Consider the following 23,184-nt stretch of genomic DNA (forward strand, 5'->3'; position numbering starts at 1 on the left):
AAAAGAAAAGAAAAGAAAAGAAAAGAAAAGAAAAGAAAAGAAAAGAAAAGGCAAAATCCAGCCCAGCATCAGGAGGGGACCTCAGAGACCATCTCGTTCCAACTTCCACTAGGGCAGGAAGAAGTGGAACATGAATATGAGCACTTACAACTTTTGAAGTATAAACAGAGACCACAACAAAGTGACCAGAAGAATTCAGCCCCAGACGGGCTTTTATTGTGTTTAACGCTTGGTGGATGAAGATAAAAGGTTTTGGGGTTTTTTTATTGAAGTTGTAGTTATGTCATTGTATTTACTCAGTATTCTTTAGGTAGTTATTTAATTAGAGTCCTTTGAGCTAATACTCTCAGTTAAGGTGGAAACTAAGGGAAAGAAAGAAAGTTTCCATGAGGTTTGTGCTGCTGTGGGGTTTGTGCCTAACGAGGGCCCTGGGACCAGGCTGGGGCTGCAATCCTGGATATTCCCAACCATTGCTGTGTGTGGAGAGGATGCAAAGGCTTCAGCACGGCTGAGATCTCCTCATGCAAACACTGCTTTTCACTTAATACTGCGCTGTGATAGCCCTTTCTTCTTTCCAGATGAGGACACAGTGTCCTGATCCCCATTTCCCAAGAAAAAACGCGGAGTCCATGCTGCGGTCACAGAGTTTGGTCACTGCTGTGCGTGATGCTCGTGCACAAACCAACCCGGACAAGGAATTCCCAGCCCTGAGCAGCGGCTCCGTGCTGGAGCAGGAGCTGGAGCAGGAGCTGGAGCAGGAGCTGCTGGCTGCTCTCCTGAGCCTGGATGCAGCGATCCTGCGGCAGGATTCAGGATTCCTGCTCCGCTCAGCCTCTCCCTGCAGCTCGCAGGAGGCATTCGGAAAATCGGAAGGGGTCACCCGGGGGATGGAGCCCTCGGGAGGGGGGTCCCGGGGAGGAAGGGGATCCCTGGATCGGGGGTGTCCCCGGGAGGGGAGGGAGGTCACCAGCGGGGAGGTGTGGGGCACTGCGGGGCGGGGAGCGGGGGGTACCGGGAGTACCGGGAAGTACCGGGGGGTACCGGCGGTACCGGTGGGTATGGGGCGGGTACCGGGAGGTGCTGGGGGGTACCAAGGGGTACCGGGGGGTGTGCCGGGAGGGTACCGGCGGGTACCGGGGGGTACCGAGCAGTACCGGGGGGTACCGGTGGGTATGGGGCGGGTACCGGGATGTACCGGGGGGTGTGCCGGGAGGGTACCGGCGGGTACCGGGGGGTACCGAGCAGTACCGGGGGATACCAGCGGATACCGGGGGGTGTGCCGGGAGGGTACCGGGGGATACCAGCGGGTACCGGGACGTATCGGCGGGTACCGAGCGATACCGGGGGTACCGGGATGTACCGGGGGGTACCAGCGGGTACCGAGCGGTACCAGGGGGTACCGGCGGGGCTCGGGGCGCTCATCGGGCCAGGCTCCGCTGCGGACGGGGCGGTCCCGGGGCCGGGGGCGGTGGCAGGAGCCGGGCCCGGCCCCTCCGGCTCGGCTGGGACGGGAAGGGGAAGGAGCGGAGAGGAAGAGGAGGAGTTGGGCTGCACCTGAGTGCGCGTCATTACTCGCGGGTGCCGATGGCTGGGGCAGCCGGGCCGGCGGGGCTGGGCGCAAAACGGTGAGAAAACCGCATTTCCAGGGGTTTCCAGCGGGGGAAGAGGGGGATGTGGAAAGCAGGAGTGTCCTCCCTCTGAGACACGCGGGGCTCCCCGGGGCTGGGGCGCGGTGGGGATGCGGGAGGATGCTGGGGGTGCTCAGGAATGCTCAGGGATGCTGGAGATGCTCAGGGATGCAGGAGGACGCTCAGGAATGCTCAGGGTTGCTGGAGAATGCTCAGGGATGCTGCAGATGCTCAGGGATGCTGGAGATGCTCAGGGATGCTGGAGGACGCTCAGGAATGCTCAGGGTTGCTGGAGAATGCTCAGGGATGCTCAGGGATGTTGTACATGCTCAGCGATGCTCAGAGGATGCTCAGGGATGCAGGAGGACGCTGAGGGATGCTCAGAGGATGCTGGAGAATGTTTAGGGATGCTGTACATGCTCAGGAATGCTCAGAGGATGCTCAGGGACGCAGGAGGGTGCTCAGGGATGCTCAGGGATGCAGGAGGATGCTCAGGGATGCTCAGGGACGCAGGAGGATGCTCAGAGATGCAGGAGGATGCTGAGGATACTGCGGGAGCCGTGCGGGGACAGCCCGACCCGGCTCTGCTCCGTGTCATTCCTTGTCCCCGAAGGGAAACAGGGATGAGTTTGGAGGGAAGGGATTTGCAGCCCCGGGCAGGGCGGGCGTTCCCCTTGGAGCTGGTAAGGGAGAAAATTCAGAGAAGGGAGAAAATTCAGAGAAGGGAGAAAATTCAGAGAAGGGAGAAAATTCAGCCCGTTTTTCTAAATGACCACATAAAGCATGTATGTTATTATGTGTCGCTCTAGTCGCAATTTAAATAATCCAAGCTCTGTATGAGCACATCAGAGTTTTCCGTGAGTCCCACCTCGGCTGTTGTCACGCAGCATCAAGAGCAATAATCTTCTTTTCTCGCCGTTCCGCGGGGCTTTCACTGCCGGGTTGTTTTTGCCTGGAGGCACAGCTCGTTTAGCTGACACCCCTCTTGTTCGGTTTTTCTTTGGTTTTGGGGTTTTTTTTTTGGCCTGAAAGACAAGGCAGACGTGATGTGCAGCACTAAATCACCGTGTGACCTTTAAAGCCTGCTGCCAGGTCGATGCCTGGGGAAGGGAGGGGAGGCTTCCTAAGGATGGGCTGAGCATTATTTGGGAGCCTCTGATGTGGAATTAAAGGGCAAACCCAGCCATTCCCTTGAGATGGCTTTGATTGAGATGCCCACAAGTATTTACGTGTCACCCGCTTCCCATATCAGCACAAATCACAAGACTGTGCCTAAATTGAGGAGGATTCTCACAGGCTGAGGGTATCTTCATTTTATTTGCTATTAATTAATCAAAATGCCTCAGCAGCTTTTCCTGCTCAGCCTCTGTGTTCATTTCCTTCATCTGGAGTTTCAAAGAGGATTTTGGTTGGGCTTTTTTTTCTCCCCCAAACACAATTTCTCACCGTTCAAGTGATGCTTCCTCAGTGTCCTTCATCGTTCTGTAGCTTACGTGGAGGTGGCAGGTGTAATATGAAATATTAATTAACATTCTTCACATGACCCTTCCTCCAACCTAGGTGATGGAAATGAAAGCATGGCAGAGTTCCAGCAGAGGTGTGGGAGTATTTTGGGTTTTAGAAGTGGATAGAAAATAATTAGAGAAACAGTAGCTGGCGCTGGTGATTGAATCTCGTTAAATCATCTCTGCCAGGTTTGGGGGTTTAATTAAAATGTTGTGGCTGAGGGAAGGGGCTGCTGGGTTAAACCCTTGTGTGGTGTCGAGGAGGGACCTGGGTGGAGTTTCTGTTCCTGGGAGAGCTCTTGGAATGTGCAAACAGTGGCACTTGAGGGCATGCTGTGAGCAGAGGGGCCAGCACAGTCATTTTCATGACCTGTAAGCAAGAACTGCTGCTTTTGATTATTTTTCAAACACTCTGCTGTCACTGGGAAATGTTTCTTGCCCGAAAATACCCAGAGGAGTTGGACTCATTTTTCCTGCGGGGCTTGGTTACTACCATAGCTTGGTGTTGACGCATTTTGTGGTTGAATTTTTTTCCTTTTTCAAGCAAAATATTTTCTTATTTTTAATTTCACTCTCATTTTTGAAGCAGTCTCAGTGTGAGGGCAGCACTCCAGGCTGGAGGTGGGATTCCTTCCCAGAGCTTCTCCTGCAGTGATGTGCAGTTGTATCCCACATCCCTCGTGCTTCCAGGGCTTGCTGCTCCATGGAGCCAGCCTGGGAGCTGGGATTTGCTTCCTTTTAGCCCCTTTGCCCTCCCCTCATCCCTGCCATGCTCACACAGGCTCTGTCTATAACAAATTTGTGTATTTAAAGCGGTGTTAATGTCTGAGGAACCTTCCTGTGTCCCGTTACTGAGGTGATGTCCATGCTCCAAAAAAAGATTTACAATCCAGCCAGGGAAGGAGGTTTGGGTCGTGTGGGACAGATAACTGAGAGCCCCAGGAACATCAGCCTGCTTCTGGAGTGAGAGCTGGGAGCTGCAGAGCCTGGAACACGGAGAAATCCCTCCCTTCTCCGCTGTGCTTTGGCTGGAGGCTTGAGGAGTGACTCTCCCTGGGGGTGTGGGTGCTGCTGAGGGGGGGTTGTGGCGCCTGTCCCCGCTGAGCAGCTCCTGTTTCACCTGCCCAGGTGAAATGTTCCACCATCCCCAGCTGAGGAAGAGGAGGGAGATGCAGTTTTCCCCGTGATTCCCAACCTCAGGCAGCAGAAAGGGGTGGCAGAAGCCAGGAGAGAAGAGCCCATCCAGCCCCGCAGCCCTCCCCAGGTACGAGTATTCCCATTTCCCGTTGAATTTCCGTTCTTTTTCCCCTCCCAAAGGCCCCATCCAGCCGTGCTGGGCTGCTGGAATGGTTTGTGGAGGGAGTGAGCAGTGCTGGCTGTGCTCCAGCAGGGAAGGGGGTTATTCATGCCCAATTGCACAGCTCACCCCGGGGCTGCTGGCGCTGCTCCCGCGCTCCGGCTGCCCGCCCTCGGCTCCTGCAACTGCAGCGCTTGGCACTGGGATTTAATCCCAAAATCATCCAATCCCATGGAGAAAAACGGAAATAAACCCGGTTTAAGTCAGGGTGAGTGAGTTGGCCTAGAGCTGCTCCTGCCCTGGGTGTCTCCTGAGGCATCTTCAGCCCAAATTCCCAGCTGGATTCCCAATTTCCCTCATCCCCCACCGCCAGTTCCTCTCATTATTATGCACATAAGGTGGAGCAGAAGGCATTAAAACACCAAAAACCAAAAGTGAGAACTTCCTGTGCAAACACCAAAACCAGAGGCTGCCTGGCCTCGGCTTTGGGGATTTCATTTAATGAAAATTGGTATTTTTTTCCCCTTAAAGGAGTTGTGAAAGATGGCACCGGCTGCCCCAAGAGAAGCAGGAGTGTGGAGGCAAACCCGAGCTCTGCTGTTCAAGAATTGTCTCATCAAGTGCAGGACTAAGAAAAGCAGTGTCCAGGTAAGGGGAACTCCTGTGCTGCTCCCAGCTCATCCTGGCCTCAAAGAACTCCCAAATCGGGGGCAAAACTCAGTTTTATTTTAAAGTTCATGAAGCTTTACAGTCTGCTCTGAATTTTGGGGTGAAATAGGATTTTTTAGAAGGTGTTCTGTGATCCTTTGTTTCAAAAATATTCTGATGTGGAAGGATTTATCCAAATAATAGTGCTAAATATTAAATTATATACATATATATAAATTATATACATATATATATAATAATACATTTGAAAGAGTATATAATGGTAAATTATATTAGCTAGTCATTATATTCCAATTACACTTTAAAATAGTATATCAATTAGTATATTAGTAAACTGTATTAGTCTAATCATTAATATATATGTTGTAGTATTTATTCTACATATTAATCATATAAATATGAATATATCATATAAAATATCCTTGGGTATTGCCAGCTCAGTGCACTTTTAAAAGCTTTTGCACTGAAAAGTGAGGTCACACCTCCTCCAAAGATCTTTTCATCTTTTATCCTGTGTGCAGATGATTTGCTGACACTTCAGGATGAATTTTGAGGTTGAGCAGAGACCTTGCAGTGCTTGGCTGGGCTCCTCCGGTGCCTCCCAGCTTTTGTTTTCAGTTTGGTTTTAAAGTTCCTTTGGCACCTCGAATTCTTAAATTCCCAATTCCTGTGATGAAAACCCTGCTCTGGCACCAGGCGAGGATTTGGCATCCAAATCTCTGCAGCACCGAAAAAATTCAGGGAATTTTGCATCCCAGAGCACTCAGCCCCTCTTTGAGCTGTGTGGAGACCTTGGGAATGTTTTTTCTATGATTGTGCTTTAAAATATTCTCTTTTTTTTGGTGCAGGAAGTGCTTTTCCTGCTGTTTTCCCTGTTCTGCCTGATCCTGATGAGTATAGGATTAGGTTTTTTGAACCTTTGAAACAGTGAATTTTGAAATATTCCGTATATTTTTGGTGTGGGAAGTGCTTTTCCTGCTGTTTTTCCTCTTCTGGTTGATCTGATCAGAATATGATGAGATTTTTTGAACCTTTGAAACCTGGAATTTTTAAATATTCCATATTTTTGGGTGCAGGAAGTGCTTTTCCCACTGTTTTTCCTCTTCTGGCTGATCCTGATGAGAATATGATGAGGTTCTTGAACCTTTAAAATACTGCATTTTGAAATATTCCATAATTTTTTGGTGCAGGAAGTGCTTTTCCTGCCATTTTTCATGTTCTGGCTGATCCTGATGAGTATATGATTAGGTTTTTTGAACCTTTGAAACCTGGAATTTTGAAATATTCCATATATTTTTCAGTGCAAGAAGTGCTTTTCCTGCCTTTTTTCCTCTTCTGGCTGATCCTGATGAGTGTAGAATTAGCTTTTTTGAACTTTTGAAACACAGAATTTTGAAACACTCCAATTTTTTCAGTGCAAGAAGTGCTTTTCCTACCATTTTTCGTGTTCTGGCCATGTACTCTGACCCCCATGAGCACATCCCGCGTCGTTTTAAACCTTTGAAACGCTAAATATTTAAAATATTCCATTTATTTTTTTGCAGGAAGTGCTTTTCCCGCTGTTCTTCCTCTTCTGGCTGATCCTGATGAGAATATGATGAGGTTCTTGAACCTTTAAAATACTGAATTTTGAAATATTCCATATATTTTTCAGTGCAAGAAGTGCTTTTCCTGCCTTTTTTCCTCTTCTGATCCTGATGAGTGTAGAATTAGGTTTCTTGAACTTTTGAAACACAGAATTTTGAAATACTCCAATTTTTTCAGTGCAAGAAGTGCTTTTCCTACCATTTTTCCTCTTCTGCCTGACCCCCATGAGCACATCCCGCGTCGTTTTAAACCTTTGAAACGCTAAATATTTAAAATATTCCATTTATTTTTTTGCAGGAAGTGCTTTTCCCGCTGTTCTTCCTCTTCTGGCTGATCCTGATGAGACTATGATGAGGTTCTTGAACCTTTAAAATACTGAATTTTGAAATATTCCATATATTTTTCAGTGCAAGAAGTGCTTTTCCTGCCTTTTTTCCTCTTCTGGCTGATCCTGATGAGTATATGATTAGGTTTTTTGAACCTTTGAAACCTGGAATTTTGAAATATTCCATATATTTTTCAGTGCAAGAAGTGCTTTTCCTGCCTTTTTTCCTCTTCTGGCTGATCCTGATGAGTGTAGAGTTAGGTTTCTTGAACTTTTGAAACACAGAATTTTGAAACACTCCAATTTTTTCAGTGCAAGAAGTGCTTTTCTTACCATTTTTCGTGTTCTGGCCATGTACTCTGACCCCCATGAGCACATCCCACATCATTTTAAACCTTTGAAACGCTAAATATTTAAAATATTCCATTTATTTTTTTGCAGGAAGTGCTTTTCCCGCTGTTCTTCCTCTTCTGGCTGATCCTGATGAGACTATGATGAGGTTCTTGAACCTTTAAAATACTGAATTTTGAAATATTCCATATATTTTTCAGTGCAAGAAGTGCTTTTCCTGCCTTTTTTCCTCTTCTGGCTGATCCTGATGAGTATATGATTAGGTTTTTTGAACCTTTGAAACCTGGAATTTTGAAATATTCCATATATTTTTCAGTGCAAGAAGTGCTTTTCCTGCCTTTTTTCCTCTTCTGGCTGATCCTGATGAGTGTAGAGTTAGGTTTCTTGAACTTTTGAAACACAGAATTTTGAAACACTCCAATTTTTTCAGTGCAAGAAGTGCTTTTCTTACCATTTTTCGTGTTCTGGCCATGTACTCTGACCCCCATGAGCACATCCCACATCATTTTAAACCTTTGAAACGCTAAATATTTAAAATATTCCATTTATTTTTTTGCAGGAAGTGCTTTTCCCGCTGTTCTTCCTCTTCTGGCTGATCCTGATGAGCATGATGCACCCTCACAGGAAATATGATGAGGTGGCCAACACCGACCTGGGCCCCCTGGACCCCTCGGTGCTGGTGAATTTTGTCATCGGTTACACCCCACCCACACCCGTGGCTCGGGAAATCATGAAGAAAGTGGCTTTTGATAACTTTGAGGATGGTATTCACCCTTTAAATCTTGGTTTTTTTATCCCTCATCTCTCTTTTTTTTCCTTTTTTTTCCCCCCCAACCCTTTCCTGCACGCCTCACATTCAACAAAAACTCGTTTCTTCAAACCTACTCTGTTGCTTTTTTTTTCCCAGTTTTGAGATCTTTGATTCTTTTCTTTCTATTTTTCACCCTTCAAAATTACTTTGGATTCACACTCCAGCCCCTCATCTTCATCTTCCTCAGCTCCTCTTTCTTCTCTTCCCATCCACTGCAGAAATCAGTCACAAAAATACCAAATTTTGCTGGTTTTTTTCCATCTTCACCATCCACCTGCTTTTCCTGACGAATCTGGGAATAAACTCCGGGGCAGCCAGCAAAGGATTGGGGCAGAGAACCTGTGGGAGCAGCAAAAAATGGGGGGAAAAGGCAAAAAAAATTCTGGAATAAATGATTCCTACTCATCCTGCTGCTGAGCTGCCCTCCTGCAGTGTCTCTTCAGGAGAATATTTCTCTCCCTGTGATATTAATAATAATATATTAAATAATAAATAATAAATAATAAATTAATAAATTATAAATAAATAAATAAAATTATTCTAAATAATTTATAGTTTAAATATAATTTAAATATAAATATAATTTAAATATAAATATATTATAATTATAATTTAAATTATATTAATATAAAATTTAAATATAAATATAATTTATATTTAATTTATAATAATAAATTTATTATCTATAATAGATAATAAATATTATAAATATTTATTTAGAAATAAATATTTCTATCAAAGAATGGTGGAATGGTTTGGCTGGGAAGGGTCTCCAAACCCCGAGAAGTCGTTCTTGACTTTTATGATGCTTCTTTAAATTAAATAAATAAAACATATTTTTTTTTATTCTTTGCCAGGGAATAAATAAAAAAAAACAAACCTAATAATTGTTTTTTTTTAATTAATACTCCCAGGCCTCATCACTGAGGAGTATTTGAGTGAGGAGGAGCTGGAAGAGGCGAGTTTCCTCAAAGCCTCCAACTTTGTGGGGGTGGTGTTCAAGGACTCCATGTCCTACCAGCTGAGGTTCCACGACTCCATCGCCATGTCCTCCATCTACATGGAATCCAGAGGTAAATCTGAAAGGGAATGAGCTCCAAAACCCATATCTTTATTTTTTATTTTGATTTTTTGGAGTTTTTTTTATTCCCTGGGGTTGGTGGGGGGTGTTGGTGGTGTTACCGGGGGGTGGGGGGAAGCTGTAACTCCCATTTTTTGGGATTTTAATGTGGAATCGTGGGATGGGAGGGATCCTAAAGAGGAATATTCCCTCTTTTCCCTGCAGCCACGTGCTCCAGCCTGAGGAAGAGCTGCGAGTCAGTGACCTACTGGAGCTCAGGGTTCACAGCACTGCAGGCCTGCATCGATGCTGCCATCATCCAGGTGAAAAACCCCATCAAACCCCATCAAACCCCATCAAACCCCATGAAACCCCATCAAACCCCATGAAACCCTATAAAACCCCATGAAACCCCATGAAACCCCATGAAACCCCATCAAATCCCATCAAATCCCATCAAACCCCATCAAACCCCATCAAACCCCATAAAATCCCATCAAACCCCATCAAACCCCATCAAACCCCATCAAACCTCATGAAACCCCATCAAATCCCATCAAACCCCATGAAACCCCATCAAACCCCATCAAACCCCATCAAACCCCATCAAACCCCATCAAACCCTATAAAACCCCATCAAACCCCATCAAACCCCATCAAACCCCATCAAACCCCATCAAACCCCATCAAACCCTATAAAACCCCATGAAACCCCATGAAACCCCATCAAACCCCATCAAACCCCATCAAACCCCATCAAACCCCATCAAACCCCATCAAACCCCATCGAATCCCATCAAACCCCATCAAATCCCATCAAACCCTATCAAACTCCATCAAACCCCATCAAACCCCATCAAACCCCATCAAACCCCATCAAACCCCATCGAATCCCATCAAATCCCATCAAACCCCATCAAACCCCATCAAACCCCATCAAACCCCATCAAACCCCATGAAACCCCATCAAACCCCATGAAACCCTATAAAACCCCATGAAACCCCATGAAACCCCATGAAACCCCATCAAACCCCATCAAATCCCATCAAATCCCATCAAACCCCATCAAACCCCATCAAATCCCATCAAATCCCATCAAACCCCATCAAACCCCATCAGACCCCATAAAATCCCATCAAACCCCATCAAACCCCATCAAACCCCATCAAACCTCATGAAACCCCATCAAATCCCATCAAACCCCATGAAACCCCATCAAACCCCATCAAACCCCATCAAACCCCATCAAACCCCATGAAACCCTATAAAACCCCATCAAACCCCATCAAACCCCATCAAACCCCATCAAACCCCATCAAACCCCATCAAACCCCATCGAATCCCATCAAATCCCATCAAACCCCATGAAACCCCATGAAACCCCATCAAACCCCATCAAACCCCATCAAACCCTATAAAACCCCATCAAACCCCATCAAACCCCATCAAATCCCATCAAACCCCATAAAACCCCATCAAACCCCATCGAATCCCATCAAATCCCATCAAACCCCATCAAACCCCATAAAACCCCATCAAATCCCATCAAACCCCATCAAACCCCATCAAACCCCATCGAATCCCATCAAATCCCATCAAATCCCACCCTCACCCCAAGGAAGGACGGATCCAGGGCTGTTTAATCTGTCTGTGGATCCTGGGAGATGCTGTGTCAGATCCCAGCCAGGATCTGATGAGGAGGCAGAAATTTGGGATGGGTTTGGCCGTGTTCTGGCCAGGATAGTTCTGTCCAGATCCCACTGGGAAAATCCCATAAAATCCCATAAAAATCCCATCAAATCCCATCAAATCCCATCCTCACCCCAAGGAAAGGCACATCCAGGGGCTGCCAGGCTCTGGCTGCTTTGCTGCTGCTCCTGCTGATCCTGGCAGATGCTGTGTCAAATCCCAGCTGGGATGTGATGGGAAGGGAACGTTTCCTTCAGCATTTTCCCAGTCCTGCGGGGTTGGATTTTGAGGATTTTCATCTCCATTTGTATCCCAATGATCCTGAACATCCAGCACAACCCTCCTCAGAACACAAATGCTCACCCCAAAATGCCATTCCAAACAGGGGCTGCAGAATTTGCCTGATTTTGATGTCAGTATTTGCCTTATTTTGGTGTCAGTATTTACCTTATTTTGATGTCAGAATTTACCTTATTTTGGTGCCAGTATTTACCTTATTTTGGTGTCAGAATTTACCTTACTTTGGTGTCAGAATTTACCTTACTTTGGTGTCAGTATTTACCTTTTTTTGGTATCAGAATTTACCTTATTTTGGTGCCAGTATTTACCTTATTTTGGTGTCAGAATTTACCTCATTTTGGTGCCAGAATTTACCTTATTTTGGTGCCAGTATTTACCTTTTTTTGGTGTTGTTTTTGCTCAGGGATTTTTCCCAGTTTCCCTCCCCTCACCCTGCTCGTGGTGACAGCAAATTCCATCTTTTTAAGTGCCAGAAATTCCACATTTCCTAATTTTACCCCCAGACATTCAGATGTTTTCCAGTGTCCTTGCTTTTGCCCTGGGATTTTGGGGTCAGGAAGTCTTTGGGCTCTCCCCCTGCCAGTGGGGACAGAGTGGTTGGGATGGGGCTGTAAAACCAGGAAAAATGTCAAAATAACTCTTCCTCCTCTTCTTCCCAGATGAAAACAAATCATTCTGTTTGGGAACAGCTGGATCTGACCAGAGCCATGGTTATGGGAGAGGCTGCAGTGGTGGAAATTGATAATTTCCCTCGTGCAATCATTTTAATTTACCTGGTGATTGCCTTCTCTCCCTTTGGGTATTATTTGGCAATTCACATCGTGGCAGAAAAGGAGAGGAAGCTGAAGGAGTTCCTGAAAATTTTGGGACTCCATGACACTGCCTTCTGGTGAGTGTTTGGTGTAACCTTTTCCTTATTAAAGAAAAATGTAAAGAAATATTTTAAAAGAATATTTCTACTTAACCTCTTCCATCCCACCCTCCAGTCCTTAAAATATTTTCAGCCTTTAACTGAAAACAACCAAAAACTGAGATATTCTGTGCAATAAAACAGAGAGACACTTGCAGCACTGTGAACAAATGAATATTTTAATGAGTAATCCTGCTGCATTTATCCATGTAAAGCTACGTCAGACTTAGAGGGATTAAACCTCATCGTGTGTGAGGATTTTATGGAGGTTTTTAAACATTTTTGGCTCACTGCCTCCTTTCCTAGAAGCTCAACAGGTAATCTGCAGCCTGGCACATAATTAAATGAATCCAACTCTATCATTTGAATTTCTCAGCAACAGGTTTTCAGTTGTTTCCTCACCCTGATGAAAATTGACCTGGGCAACAGAATATTTTATTTTTCTCCCAAATGACGCGTTCATTTGAAATCATTGACAGCTGAGGAGATAAAAACAGGTTTTGCTTTGCCCTTTCTGGCAGGGTTTTCACATCTGCAGTGAAGCTGCCACCTGGGGTGGTTGGAATGATTTTTTTTCTCAGTTTTTTCAGAGGAAACGTGTCATTTTTTTTTTGCTACCTGGACACAAACCACCCCTGTTTGCTGAGGTCAGAGTTGCTCCCTGACTCGCAGCTCCGTTTTTCAACAGAGCAGGATTTTATTACCCTGCCCTGTATTAAACTTTAAACAGAATTTCTTGAATTATTGAAACCTACGACTCTGTTACCCTCTTTTGCCTATAGCAGGGAATTAATTATGCAAAAAAATAATGGTGGATCAGCTGATTGTGCATCTTTAGCTGGCCTGGGTCTCACTGTGTGCCGAGAACAATCCCAGGGATGTTCACAGCAGCTCTTTATTTAGGTTTTCTTGCCTGCTTGGCCCTTGGTGCAGCTGCCAGGAATTTTAAAGAGTGATGGGTTTTGTATGGCTGAATGAATTCATTTTTCTGGTTTTCCCCCCTTTTTTTCTCCCTAGGCTGTCCTGGGTGCTGCTCTACGTGAGCCTGATTTTTGTCATGTCCATCCTCATGGCGGTGATCGCCACGGCCTCGTCCCTCTTCCCCCAGAGCAGTGCCTTCGTCATCTTCCTCCTCTTCTTCCTCTACGGAGTCTCCTCAGTGAGTGTTCCTGGTCCTGATGGATGCAGCCATCCCATCCCATCCCATGGATCCCATCCCATGGATCCCATCCCATGGATCCCATCCCATGGATCCCATCCCATCCCATCCCATCCCATCCCATCCCATCCCATCCCATCCCATCCCATCCCATCCCATGGATCCCATCCCATCCCATCCCATCCCATCCCATCCCATCCCATCCCATCCTATCCCATCCCATCCCATCCCATGGATCCCATCCCATCCCATCCCATCCCATCCCATCCCATCCCATCCCATCCCATCCCATCCCATCCCATCCCATCCCATCCCATCCCATGGATCCCATCCCATCCCATCCCATCCCATCCCATCCCATCCCATCCCATCCCATCCCATGGATCCCATCCCATCCCATCCCATGGATCCCATCCCATCCCATCCCATCCCATCCCATCCCATCCCATCCCATCCCATCCCATCCCATCCCATCCCATCCCATCCCATGGATCCCAAATCCCATCCCATCCCATCCCATCCCTCGTGGGGTGTTCTCCTCTTTTTGGGGTGTTGTGCAGCTCTCACCCATCACCATGGAAAACGCTTTTCCCTCCTGAAATATCTGAGTTTAGGATCATCTTCAGCTTTTCAGTTCTAAACTCTCCACAGAAGCATTCTGCAGTCCAGCTCCTCTTTGAAACATTTCCTGTTACTACAGAGTTTAATGCTAAAACCCTAATAAACTGTCAGAGAACTATAAAAAAACACATTATAAATATATTTATGTATCCAGTTGCTTGTCTGAGTTCATAAGAGGAGCAGTTGGACTCGATCTTGAAAGTCTCCTCCAGCTGAAAATGATTCCATGATTCTGTGTGGGTGAATGCTGCAGTGACCATAGCAGGAAAATTGGGTTTTGTTATTTATTTATAATTAATTTTTAAACTTCAAATAATATAATAGATACAATATATAAAATATATAATATAAAATATATAAATATGTACGGTTTGTATTCTGTTAAATCTATATTTAATACTATAAATACATAATAATATAAATATTATTCTAAAATAATATAAATGTATTTCTATTTAATACAGACAAAATATAGAATACATATAAATTATATGATATTAAAATATATATATAAATAATATAATGTAATTATATATATTTTATATTCTTTTATATTATTTTATTTATTTGTTTGTTTGTTTGCTGTATTATTTACTGTCAGAGGCAGCTATGGTATTTTCCCTTAGTTTTTCTACACAATTTCTATACTATTAATATTATTAATAGTAATACTTCTACACTATTTAATATTATTAAAATTATTGTCATAATTGATTTCATTATTATAATCATTAGTATCATTATAAAATTATTATAAAATTATTGTAAAAATTATTATTATTATTACTATTATTATTGTTATTATTGTTACTATTGCTATTATTTTTATTTTTATTTTTATTTTTATTTTTATTTTTATTTTTATTTTTATTTTTATTTTTATTTTTATTTTTATTTTTATTATTACTACTTCTACAGTCCCTTCCTATCTGTTTTTCCCTCTGCCTCAGGTTTTCTTTGCCCTGATGCTGACGCCTCTGTTTAAGAAGTCCAAGCACGTGGGGATAGTGGAGTTCCTGGCAACTCTGGTTTTTGGCTTTGTGGGCCTCAACATCGTCCTGCTGGAGGATTTCCCCAAATCCTTCGTGTGGATCCTCAGCCCTTTGTGTCAGTGCAGCTTCTTGATTGGTGTTGCCCAGGTAAATCCCACCTGCAGCAGCAGCCAGGGAGAGTTTACAGACAGCCCTTGATGGGGGTTTGAAATCGATATTTTATTTTCAAGGAGCTGGTGCTGGTGAGGAAAATGCTTTTTTTCATAGCAGTTTAACACCCAGCACCATAAAGGAGCTGTTACTCTGTGTTTGTGGTGATCTCAGCCACTTCTCATTATTTTGGGGGTTTTTTTGCCCAGTTTTGCCCTGTGCTGTTTCCCCTTTTTTTGCTGGGTGACGTCTCTCCCTGCAGGTCATGCATCTGGAGGATTACGAGGATGGGGCAACGTTTGCAAACATCAACGCTGGTCCTTACCCTCTCTGCATCTCCCTGATCCTGCTGCTGCTGGACAGCATCTTCTACCTGCTGCTGGCTGTCTACCTGGACCAGGTGATCCCAGGTGTGTTCCTGACCAAGACTGGGCTCTGGGGGGATCACCCTGAGCCCCCAGCCCGGGGACATCTCTCCCCTAAATTCCCTGCAGAAAGGAGCTGATGCTGTTTTCACAAAGAATTTGAGCTGACATCAATTTATATTCTGTTAAAGCAGTGAGATGTGAGGCCTGGTCTTAAAAAGCTTTATTTTTTTGGAGTTTTTTAAAATAAAAACTTCATTCCTGAGTTAACTACACCCTCAGCCTTTACAATTTCCTCTTAGAGGGTTGGAAATCAAAGACTGCTCTGCCTCTCCCGGATCTCCCCCTGTGACAGAAGTTCTTGAAGCTGAAACACAGAATAAAGTTGTTAATTTTGAGATGAAAGCCTGGTTAAGCCCCTCAGCTCCAGTCCCTCTCTTTTCTCTCTGCCACGTTTAAGTCACTGCACATTCAGCACTGGGGATTTCTCTTGAACAGGAGGAGATTTAAATAAAAAATTATTTAAATATTCAGCAAAAGTGGAGTCTGCCAGCAGTGGGGATGGGGTGGTGCCTATTTAGACATTTATCTGCTGTTAGATGTTTATCACTCTTAGTTGCTTACTATTGTTAGATATTTATCTGTTATTAAATACCTATTATTATTTAGATATTTAGAATAAAGGCCTTGTCAAGCCTCTGAAGGGGAGAAAGGATGCTTTAAGTTTTAGCTTTCATATTTTTCAAATTCTGCCCTGCCCAGGTGTGGAGTTTTGAGCTTCATATTCAGTGTCAGTGAGCTCTCTTCACAGAGCAGGCAGACAGAACAATTCCTTTTCTAGCTTGATACCAAGGACAATCTTAAAAGTTTCAGGCCCAAAAGCAGAAACAAAGGTGAAGAGAGAAAACGAGCAGGATGGGACTTCAGAACCTGGAGCTGCAATTGGACAATTAACCCTGATACACAGATGGACCAAAACTGATAAAAATGTGAAACCTTGTGACCAGTGGTCCATTTTGTGACCATTTTTGGTCCATCTTGGGTGCAGCCCCGGCCAGGCTCTTGTTCTGTGTGTCCTTTGAGGCCTTTCAATAAATCCCTGCTTTATCCTGAGCTCTGCCCAGCCTCTGTTCCAGGGGAATCGTGGCTTGAGTGGAAATTTGGATGGAATCCCTCGGGAGCAGAGGCGAGGGCTGGCTCCAGGAGGCCAAAGCTGAGGAATATTTGTGGCTGCTGCTGCTGCTGCTGCTGAGGATTTGCCTTTTGTGCTGTCCCCCAGGGGAGTTTGGCCTGCGCCGCACGCCCTTTTTCTTCATGAAGCCCTCGTTCTGGTCAAAGCACAGGAAAAACTACAAGGAGCTGTACGAGAGCAGCGCCAACGGCAGCCTGAGCTTCAGCGAGATCGTGGAGCCCGTGCCTTCGGAATTCCAGGGCAAGGAAGCCATCAGGTACAGCCCTCCCTGCCCAGCTGGGGACAGCAGCTCACCTGGAATTTCAGTGGGAAGCTTGGAAAGCAGTCACTGCTCGGGATCAGGCAGCTCATGGAGCCCTCCCTGCATCCCCATCCTCAGGGCCCTGGCTCCACTGGCCTTAGGGAGAGCATTTTCTGGCTGTAATTTTGTGGTAGAGATGGATGAGATAACATGCTTATTTTTTCATTTTTACCCCACACTACTGTGTGGTGCTTCTAGTCTCAAATGTTTGAGTTCAGTGACCAGTTTTGTGTTTTGTGCTGTCCACACCCCCCAGGTCTCTTTGGGCATCTGCCACAGGTTGAGGAGTCCAGTTCTAATCCTGATGTTCCATGAGAACATCGTGGCTGTTGCTGCATTATTCATCCCCATCATCCCTCCACCAGCTCCAGGGTTTTCACACAGGCTTGTCATCTTTCCACGTTCAAGTGTTACTTGCTTTCATACTCATTCTCTTCCCCATTTCTCACCCTCCATCATCCTCTCACCATCCCCATTTTCAGGGTGATGAGGCTTCCAAAATCCATCCTTGATTGCCTGTTCTTTTTGTCTGGAGAAACAGCAGGGCTGCAAGGGAGGCTTTTACCTCTCCTGAAAAGAAAAATACCTGCTTTCTTTTACCTGTTTTTGGTCAAGAGCTGTCAGGAATCACATCTTTGGAGTCCATTCTGCTTTTCCATGTCGTGTCTGTGGAGTCTCCTGTCGTGTTGTGCAGCTGCTGGGGAGTAGCTGCTCCCTTCCCTCGCTTGGGAAGCCTCTGGAGCCTTGTTCCACCATGAGAAAGAGACTCAGATTTGAAATAATTCAGTTTATCATCACAGGAAATACCTTAGGAGATGACCAGGAAAAGCTTTCAGATGCCAGGGTGGAGATGGGCAAAGTTTTGGCAGAACCTGTCCTGTGTCTTGACTTGCCTCCATGGGTTTTTAACCCATCTGGTGCCACTGTGGTCTGGTTGGCTTCTTGTGGTTGTTGCTGAGTGTTGATGGCTCAAAATGCCAGGTAAAGGTGCTGAAATCGTTTATGCCATGATGTGTCTTCTTTCAGGATCAGCTGTGTTCAGAAAACATTCAGGAGAAAGGGGGAGACGGTGGAGGCTCTCAGAAGTAAGAACATTTCAGCTTTCCAGCTGCTGCTGGGGTGCAGAGGAGCAGTGCCTGAGCTGCTGAGTGATCTTTTCTGTTTCACTCCAGGCTGGTTTTGGTTTCTTTTGGAGGGGTGGGGGCCCTGGAGCACCAATGCCAGATGTGCACTGTCCCCTCTCACACGGCGCTGTCTAAACCAGCACCCCAAAAATGAGCCCTTCATCCCTAGGGAAAGCCTGGGCATCACCCCAGCTCCTCCTGTGCCCATGCAGTGCTGTGATCCCCCCTGCCCCACCTCCCTGGTGTTGGCACCTCCTTTCCCTGGGTGCCTTTGGGACGTGGCCACCCCACAGTGGGTGTGGGACCGTCCCAGCCCGGCCATGGGCTGTCCCCAGGGGCAGAGAGGGAATGCAAATGTGAGCATTTGGCTTGGGGCTGGGCTCAGGGAGCCAGGATCCCAGCCTGACTCTCCTCTCGCTGTGCCCTGGGAGCAGATTTGTCCTTTGACATCTACGAGGGGCAGATCACGGCGCTGCTGGGCCACAGCGGCACCGGGAAGACGACGCTGATGAACATCCTCTGCGGGCTGTGCCCTCCCACAGATGGTGAGTGCAGGGCTGGGGCTGCCCAGCTTCCAAACCAGGCCTGGTAACCTCGGTGGCTATTCCAGGATGCACCAAAATCCCTTTGGATAAAGTCTGAAAGAGCCCAGGTGCAATCCCTGTCCTGTGAACCCCTCTCTGCCCCTCCCAGTGCAGAGCTCCCAGCCCATGGCAGAGGTGGGAGTGAGATGAGCTTCAAGGGCCGCTCCAGCCCCAGCCATTCCCTGATTTGATGTTGATTTCTTGCAGGGTTTGTCTCAGTCTATGGGCACAGGGTGTCTGAGATCGATGAGATGCTGGAGGTGCGGCAGATCGCGGGGGTGTGCCCCCAGGCCGACATCCACTTCGACATCCTCACCGTGGAGGAGAACCTCTCCATCTTTGCTGCCATCAAGGGCATCCCTCAGAACGATCTGATACAGGAGGTAACTCACCTGGCCACAGGGATTGTCTTACATTTACATTTTTAACCTCTAAATCAAAATATCCTTGCTTTTTTTTTTATCCTTTCTTTTATCCTTTCCTTTATTTCATTTATTATCCTTCCCTTTTGCAGGGAAATGTTACTTTGTGGTACGATGGACAAAGAGGTACAGGCAGATATTTAGACAAGGATAAACTTTTAATTTTTCCTAAGATTAAAATTCCCATGAAGTGTTTTAAATCTGGCATTTAGGTCCACTTATAGGCACCATTAAATTTTGTGTGTAGGTTGTGCAGTTCAGATACAGAACTGGGAACCAGCAGCAGTTAATTTGAATGTTAATTGTTAACAATCTGCTTAAAAAAATTCATAGTTTGTTGTTTGTTTCTTTTAAAATAAACGTGTTTCTTGCATTTTCAAGGTGCAGAAGGTGTTGCTGGATTTGGAGATGCAGCCCATCAGGGACAATCAAGCCAAAAAATTAAGTGGGGGGCAGAAGAGGAGGCTGTCAGTGGGAGTTGCTGTTCTTGGGAACCCCAAGGTGAGAGGGATGGAATTATTCTCAGCTTGGTGTTGCTGATCCGTGGAAGGCTTGGTCTCTCTTGTCAAAACCAACTAATGTGCAAAATGCAGAAATTGTTCCTTTGAGTGCCTTTTATGGTTTGATTACAATAATTTCAATCTCTCAACCTTTGTGCTGGAGGCTCAGGTGATGGCAGCAGCTTTGGACTTGATCTCTTGGGCACATAAACAGTGTGGCAAGTTTTGTGTGTGATTTCTGGCAGGTAGCATTTATCCCCCAGCAGTGGAATTGTTGGGATGCTTTCCTTCCAAAGCCATCCAGGAGCTGGCAGCAGGAACAGAGCCAGAGAGCTCTTTTGTGTTACAGCTCTGTGATTTCTGGCCTGTGAGGACGGGGACTGCTTTGAGGTCTGTGGTTAAAAATGATGTGTGTGACGGTTCCTGGGGCTTTTAACAGCAGCTGTGTGCATTTAACCACCCCTCAGCAGACAGAGTGAACCCATGGCTAAGTTACACTTAGAATCAGTTCTGCATTATTCTACTACATCATTCTGTTGGAACCAGAATAAAACAGGCTGTGGCATGGATTTATTACAGGATTTTTCCATTGGTCACGACAGGAGATGGATTTATCCAAAGCACAGCGACAAAAGCTGCCTTGTTGTTCTGGGATGTTTTCTGTTCTAGAGGAATTAGCTGGCAGGTTTCAAACCAGCCCCTCTGGCTGTGCTGGGAGGGGTTGCTGAGGCCAGGCTTTGAGGAGTGCTCTGCTTTTGTCCCCAGGTGTTGCTGCTGGATGAGCCCACGGCGGGGATGGATCCCTGCTCCCGCCACATCGTCTGGAACCTGCTGAGGAACAGGAAAGCCAACAGGGTGACTGTGTTCAGCACCCACTTCATGGACGAGGCTGACATCCTGGCTGGTGAGTCCTGCTCCAGCCCAGCTTCACCCCCAGCCCTGGTTTGCCTCCTGTGTGCAATCCAGAGCGGGCTTGGGGAGGAAAACGTCGCTTTTCTGCTCCAGGGGGGCCTCGCTGCCTTTCCTTTCCTTTCCAGATCGGAAAGCTGTGATCTCCCAAGGGATGCTGAAATGCCTCGGCTCTTCCCTCTTCCTCAAGAGCAAGTGGGGCATTGGCTACCGCCTGAGGTAATTCTGTAATTCAGCTTTGTACCTGTGCTCAGCTGGACAAGGGAATGGTTGGGTGGTGGGGAAGGAGGAGGTTTTATTCTGGTTTCTTGTTCTTGTGCTTTTGTTAATAAACTTTCTTTATTCCTTTTAAGTTTTAAGCCTGTTTTGCCCTTCTCCTAATCCATATCTCCCAGCAAGAAGATGAGTAAGTTTTCTGGTGATTTTTAGCTAATGCTTTAAAACCACCACAGGATCTCTTGGGTGCCATCATGCCTCTCTTTTTTTCACTGTTTTCTGCTGGAATCATTAAGAGATCACCCCTCAAAAGGATCCTTTTATCCTCCAAGGGTGCAGCTGAGCGTTTGGTGCGGTGTCAGGAGCAAGCCCAGCTCCAGACCCCGATTCCTGCTGTGTTTTCTCAGCATGCACATCGATGCCTACTGCAACACCGAGGCCACCACCTCTCTGATCAGGCAGCACATCCCTGCAGCCAGCCTGATCCAGGAGAACCACGAGCAGCTCGTCTACACCCTCCCTCTCAAGGACATGGACAAGTTTGCAGGTATTTGTGGGGTTTGGTGTTGCAGGGATCAGGGACTGCAGCAAGGGATGTTTATTTAGCCTGGTGTTCTTGTCAATCGTGCCTTTATGGTTTTGTGTTTATTGTTGTTTGGCTGGTGGGGGCTCAGGGAGGGTTTTCTCAGGTGAGTGAGGATTTTGTCACCTCTTCCAGTGAGGTGTGAGGGCTCTGGGTACCCAACAGCGAGGGTTCTGTGGTGAGGAGACCCTGAGCACCCCCTGCTCCTGCAGAATCACCATCCTCTTGCAGGGGATTCCAAAGAGCAGGGCTGGCCTCCAGCAGGAAGCAGGAAAGTCCCAAACCCTTCAAAAACCCTACAAAAACCCTACAAAAACCCTTCAAAAACACCACAAAAACCCCACAAAAACCCCTCAAAAACCCCTCAAAAACCCTTCAAAAACCCCACAAAAACCCCTCAAAAACCCTACAAAAACCCTACAAAAACTGACAACTCTTGATGTGAACTGGAAAGAGCAATCTTGAAATTCCGTGAAGAGAGGGAGCAGAGGGGAGGATTTCACTAGATGGCAGCAATTATCTGAGCAGTCCTGGGCAGGGCTCTTGCTCTCCTCCCATAATAAAATCAAAATAAACAGAATAAACCCCAGGTCCTTTGTGCCGTGTGGGGAGGATCGATATCGATGGGAACTTGCAGCTGATGTTCTATAAATGGTTTTTTTCCCCTGTTGCATTGGAGTTGGTGATTTATGAGCTTTGCCGCTGGGTGCAGTACAGCAAACAGGCTGAGATGGAATCAATTCCCCCAAACTGTTCCAGGGGGGAGCTGAGGTTGGGAGCACAGCTTGGCAGCTGGGACTGGAGAAGTTGTGGAGGGTTGAGGAGTATTTCCAAATACCCAAGTGCTCCTCCCATTTTATCCATTTGAATTTCCCTTCAGCCTCAGCTTGGCTCTGAAGCTCCTTTTTTAAAAATCTTTATTTCATAGGGTGGACAAAAAGCCAGTAACATTTTTCACCCCAAGGTGATGTTAAGTTCTCCCATTCTGAACCTCACAGAAGTTTTCAAGCTCTGTGTCCTGTCCAGCATCTCCTGCCTGGTTAACCTGGCCTTAAACATCTGGCAATTCTTTTTAATATATATGTAAATATGAACTTTTATAGATATAAAATGACTCAGTGGTTTTAATTCTAAGATCCTTTGTGCCTGGGCAGGGATTTAGGCAGGATGAGCTGTCCTGGGTATGATTTTTCCAGGAGAGGTCACCTTGAACCTTCCCTGAGGAAACTTTGAGCCCAGGAGCTTCAGGATACTGAGACAGTTTTTAGAAGCACCACAACTTCAGCAAAGCCACATTTCCTGACCACAGAGGATGAAATTTCCTGCTGAAAGGAGCCTGTCCCACCCCAACCACAACCTTCTGATTTATTTGCTATTCCCACCTTCCTTATTTGATTTGATTTGATTTGATTTGATTTATTTTAATTTCTTTCATTCTATTCTATTCTATTCTATTCTATTCTATTCTATTCTATTCTATTCTATTCTATTCTATTCTATTCTATTCTATTCTATTCTATTCTATTCTATTCTATTCTATTCTATTCTATTCTATTCTATTCTATTCTATTCTATTCTATTCTATTCTATTTATTATATATTCTATTATATTCTACTCTACTATATTATATTATATAATTATATTATATATTATTATATTTATTATATTTATTTTATTGTATTATGTTATATAATATAAATATGTAGCATATATAATATAAATATTATATTATATTGTATTACATTGCATTACATTATTTATATTATATTACATTACATTACATTATATTACATTATATTACATTATATTACATTATATTACATATTATATTACATATTATATTACATATTATATCACATATTATATTACATATTATGTTACATATTATGTTACATATTATATTATATTATATTATATTATGCTATATTATAT

General features: G+C 45.3%; 1 protein-coding gene across 1 annotated transcript in view; it reads left to right on the forward strand.

Annotated features, from left to right (window-relative positions):
- The first annotated feature begins 1,508 nt into the window (after window positions 1-1,508).
- Window positions 1,509-23,184, forward strand: part of ABCA5 (ATP binding cassette subfamily A member 5) — a 35,219-nt gene continuing 13,543 nt past the window's right edge. The window contains exons 1-18 of the mRNA XM_058852226.1: window positions 1,509-1,625; window positions 4,262-4,397; window positions 4,962-5,078; window positions 7,922-8,126; window positions 9,088-9,246; window positions 9,459-9,556; window positions 11,883-12,112; window positions 13,151-13,292; window positions 14,864-15,052; window positions 15,318-15,465; window positions 16,700-16,868; window positions 17,940-17,998; window positions 18,472-18,582; window positions 18,829-19,004; window positions 19,425-19,544; window positions 20,309-20,447; window positions 20,581-20,671; window positions 21,076-21,215. Of these exons, the coding sequence (XP_058708209.1) occupies window positions 4,974-5,078; window positions 7,922-8,126; window positions 9,088-9,246; window positions 9,459-9,556; window positions 11,883-12,112; window positions 13,151-13,292; window positions 14,864-15,052; window positions 15,318-15,465; window positions 16,700-16,868; window positions 17,940-17,998; window positions 18,472-18,582; window positions 18,829-19,004; window positions 19,425-19,544; window positions 20,309-20,447; window positions 20,581-20,671; window positions 21,076-21,215 (2,281 nt within the window). The 5' untranslated portion in view covers window positions 1,509-1,625; window positions 4,262-4,397; window positions 4,962-4,973. The remainder of the gene's footprint in view (window positions 1,626-4,261; window positions 4,398-4,961; window positions 5,079-7,921; window positions 8,127-9,087; window positions 9,247-9,458; window positions 9,557-11,882; window positions 12,113-13,150; window positions 13,293-14,863; window positions 15,053-15,317; window positions 15,466-16,699; window positions 16,869-17,939; window positions 17,999-18,471; window positions 18,583-18,828; window positions 19,005-19,424; window positions 19,545-20,308; window positions 20,448-20,580; window positions 20,672-21,075; window positions 21,216-23,184) is intronic.

The sequence above is a fragment of the Poecile atricapillus genome, chromosome 17, assembly GCF_030490865.1.
Source record: "Poecile atricapillus isolate bPoeAtr1 chromosome 17, bPoeAtr1.hap1, whole genome shotgun sequence".
NCBI classification, from domain to species: domain Eukaryota; kingdom Metazoa; phylum Chordata; class Aves; order Passeriformes; family Paridae; genus Poecile; species Poecile atricapillus.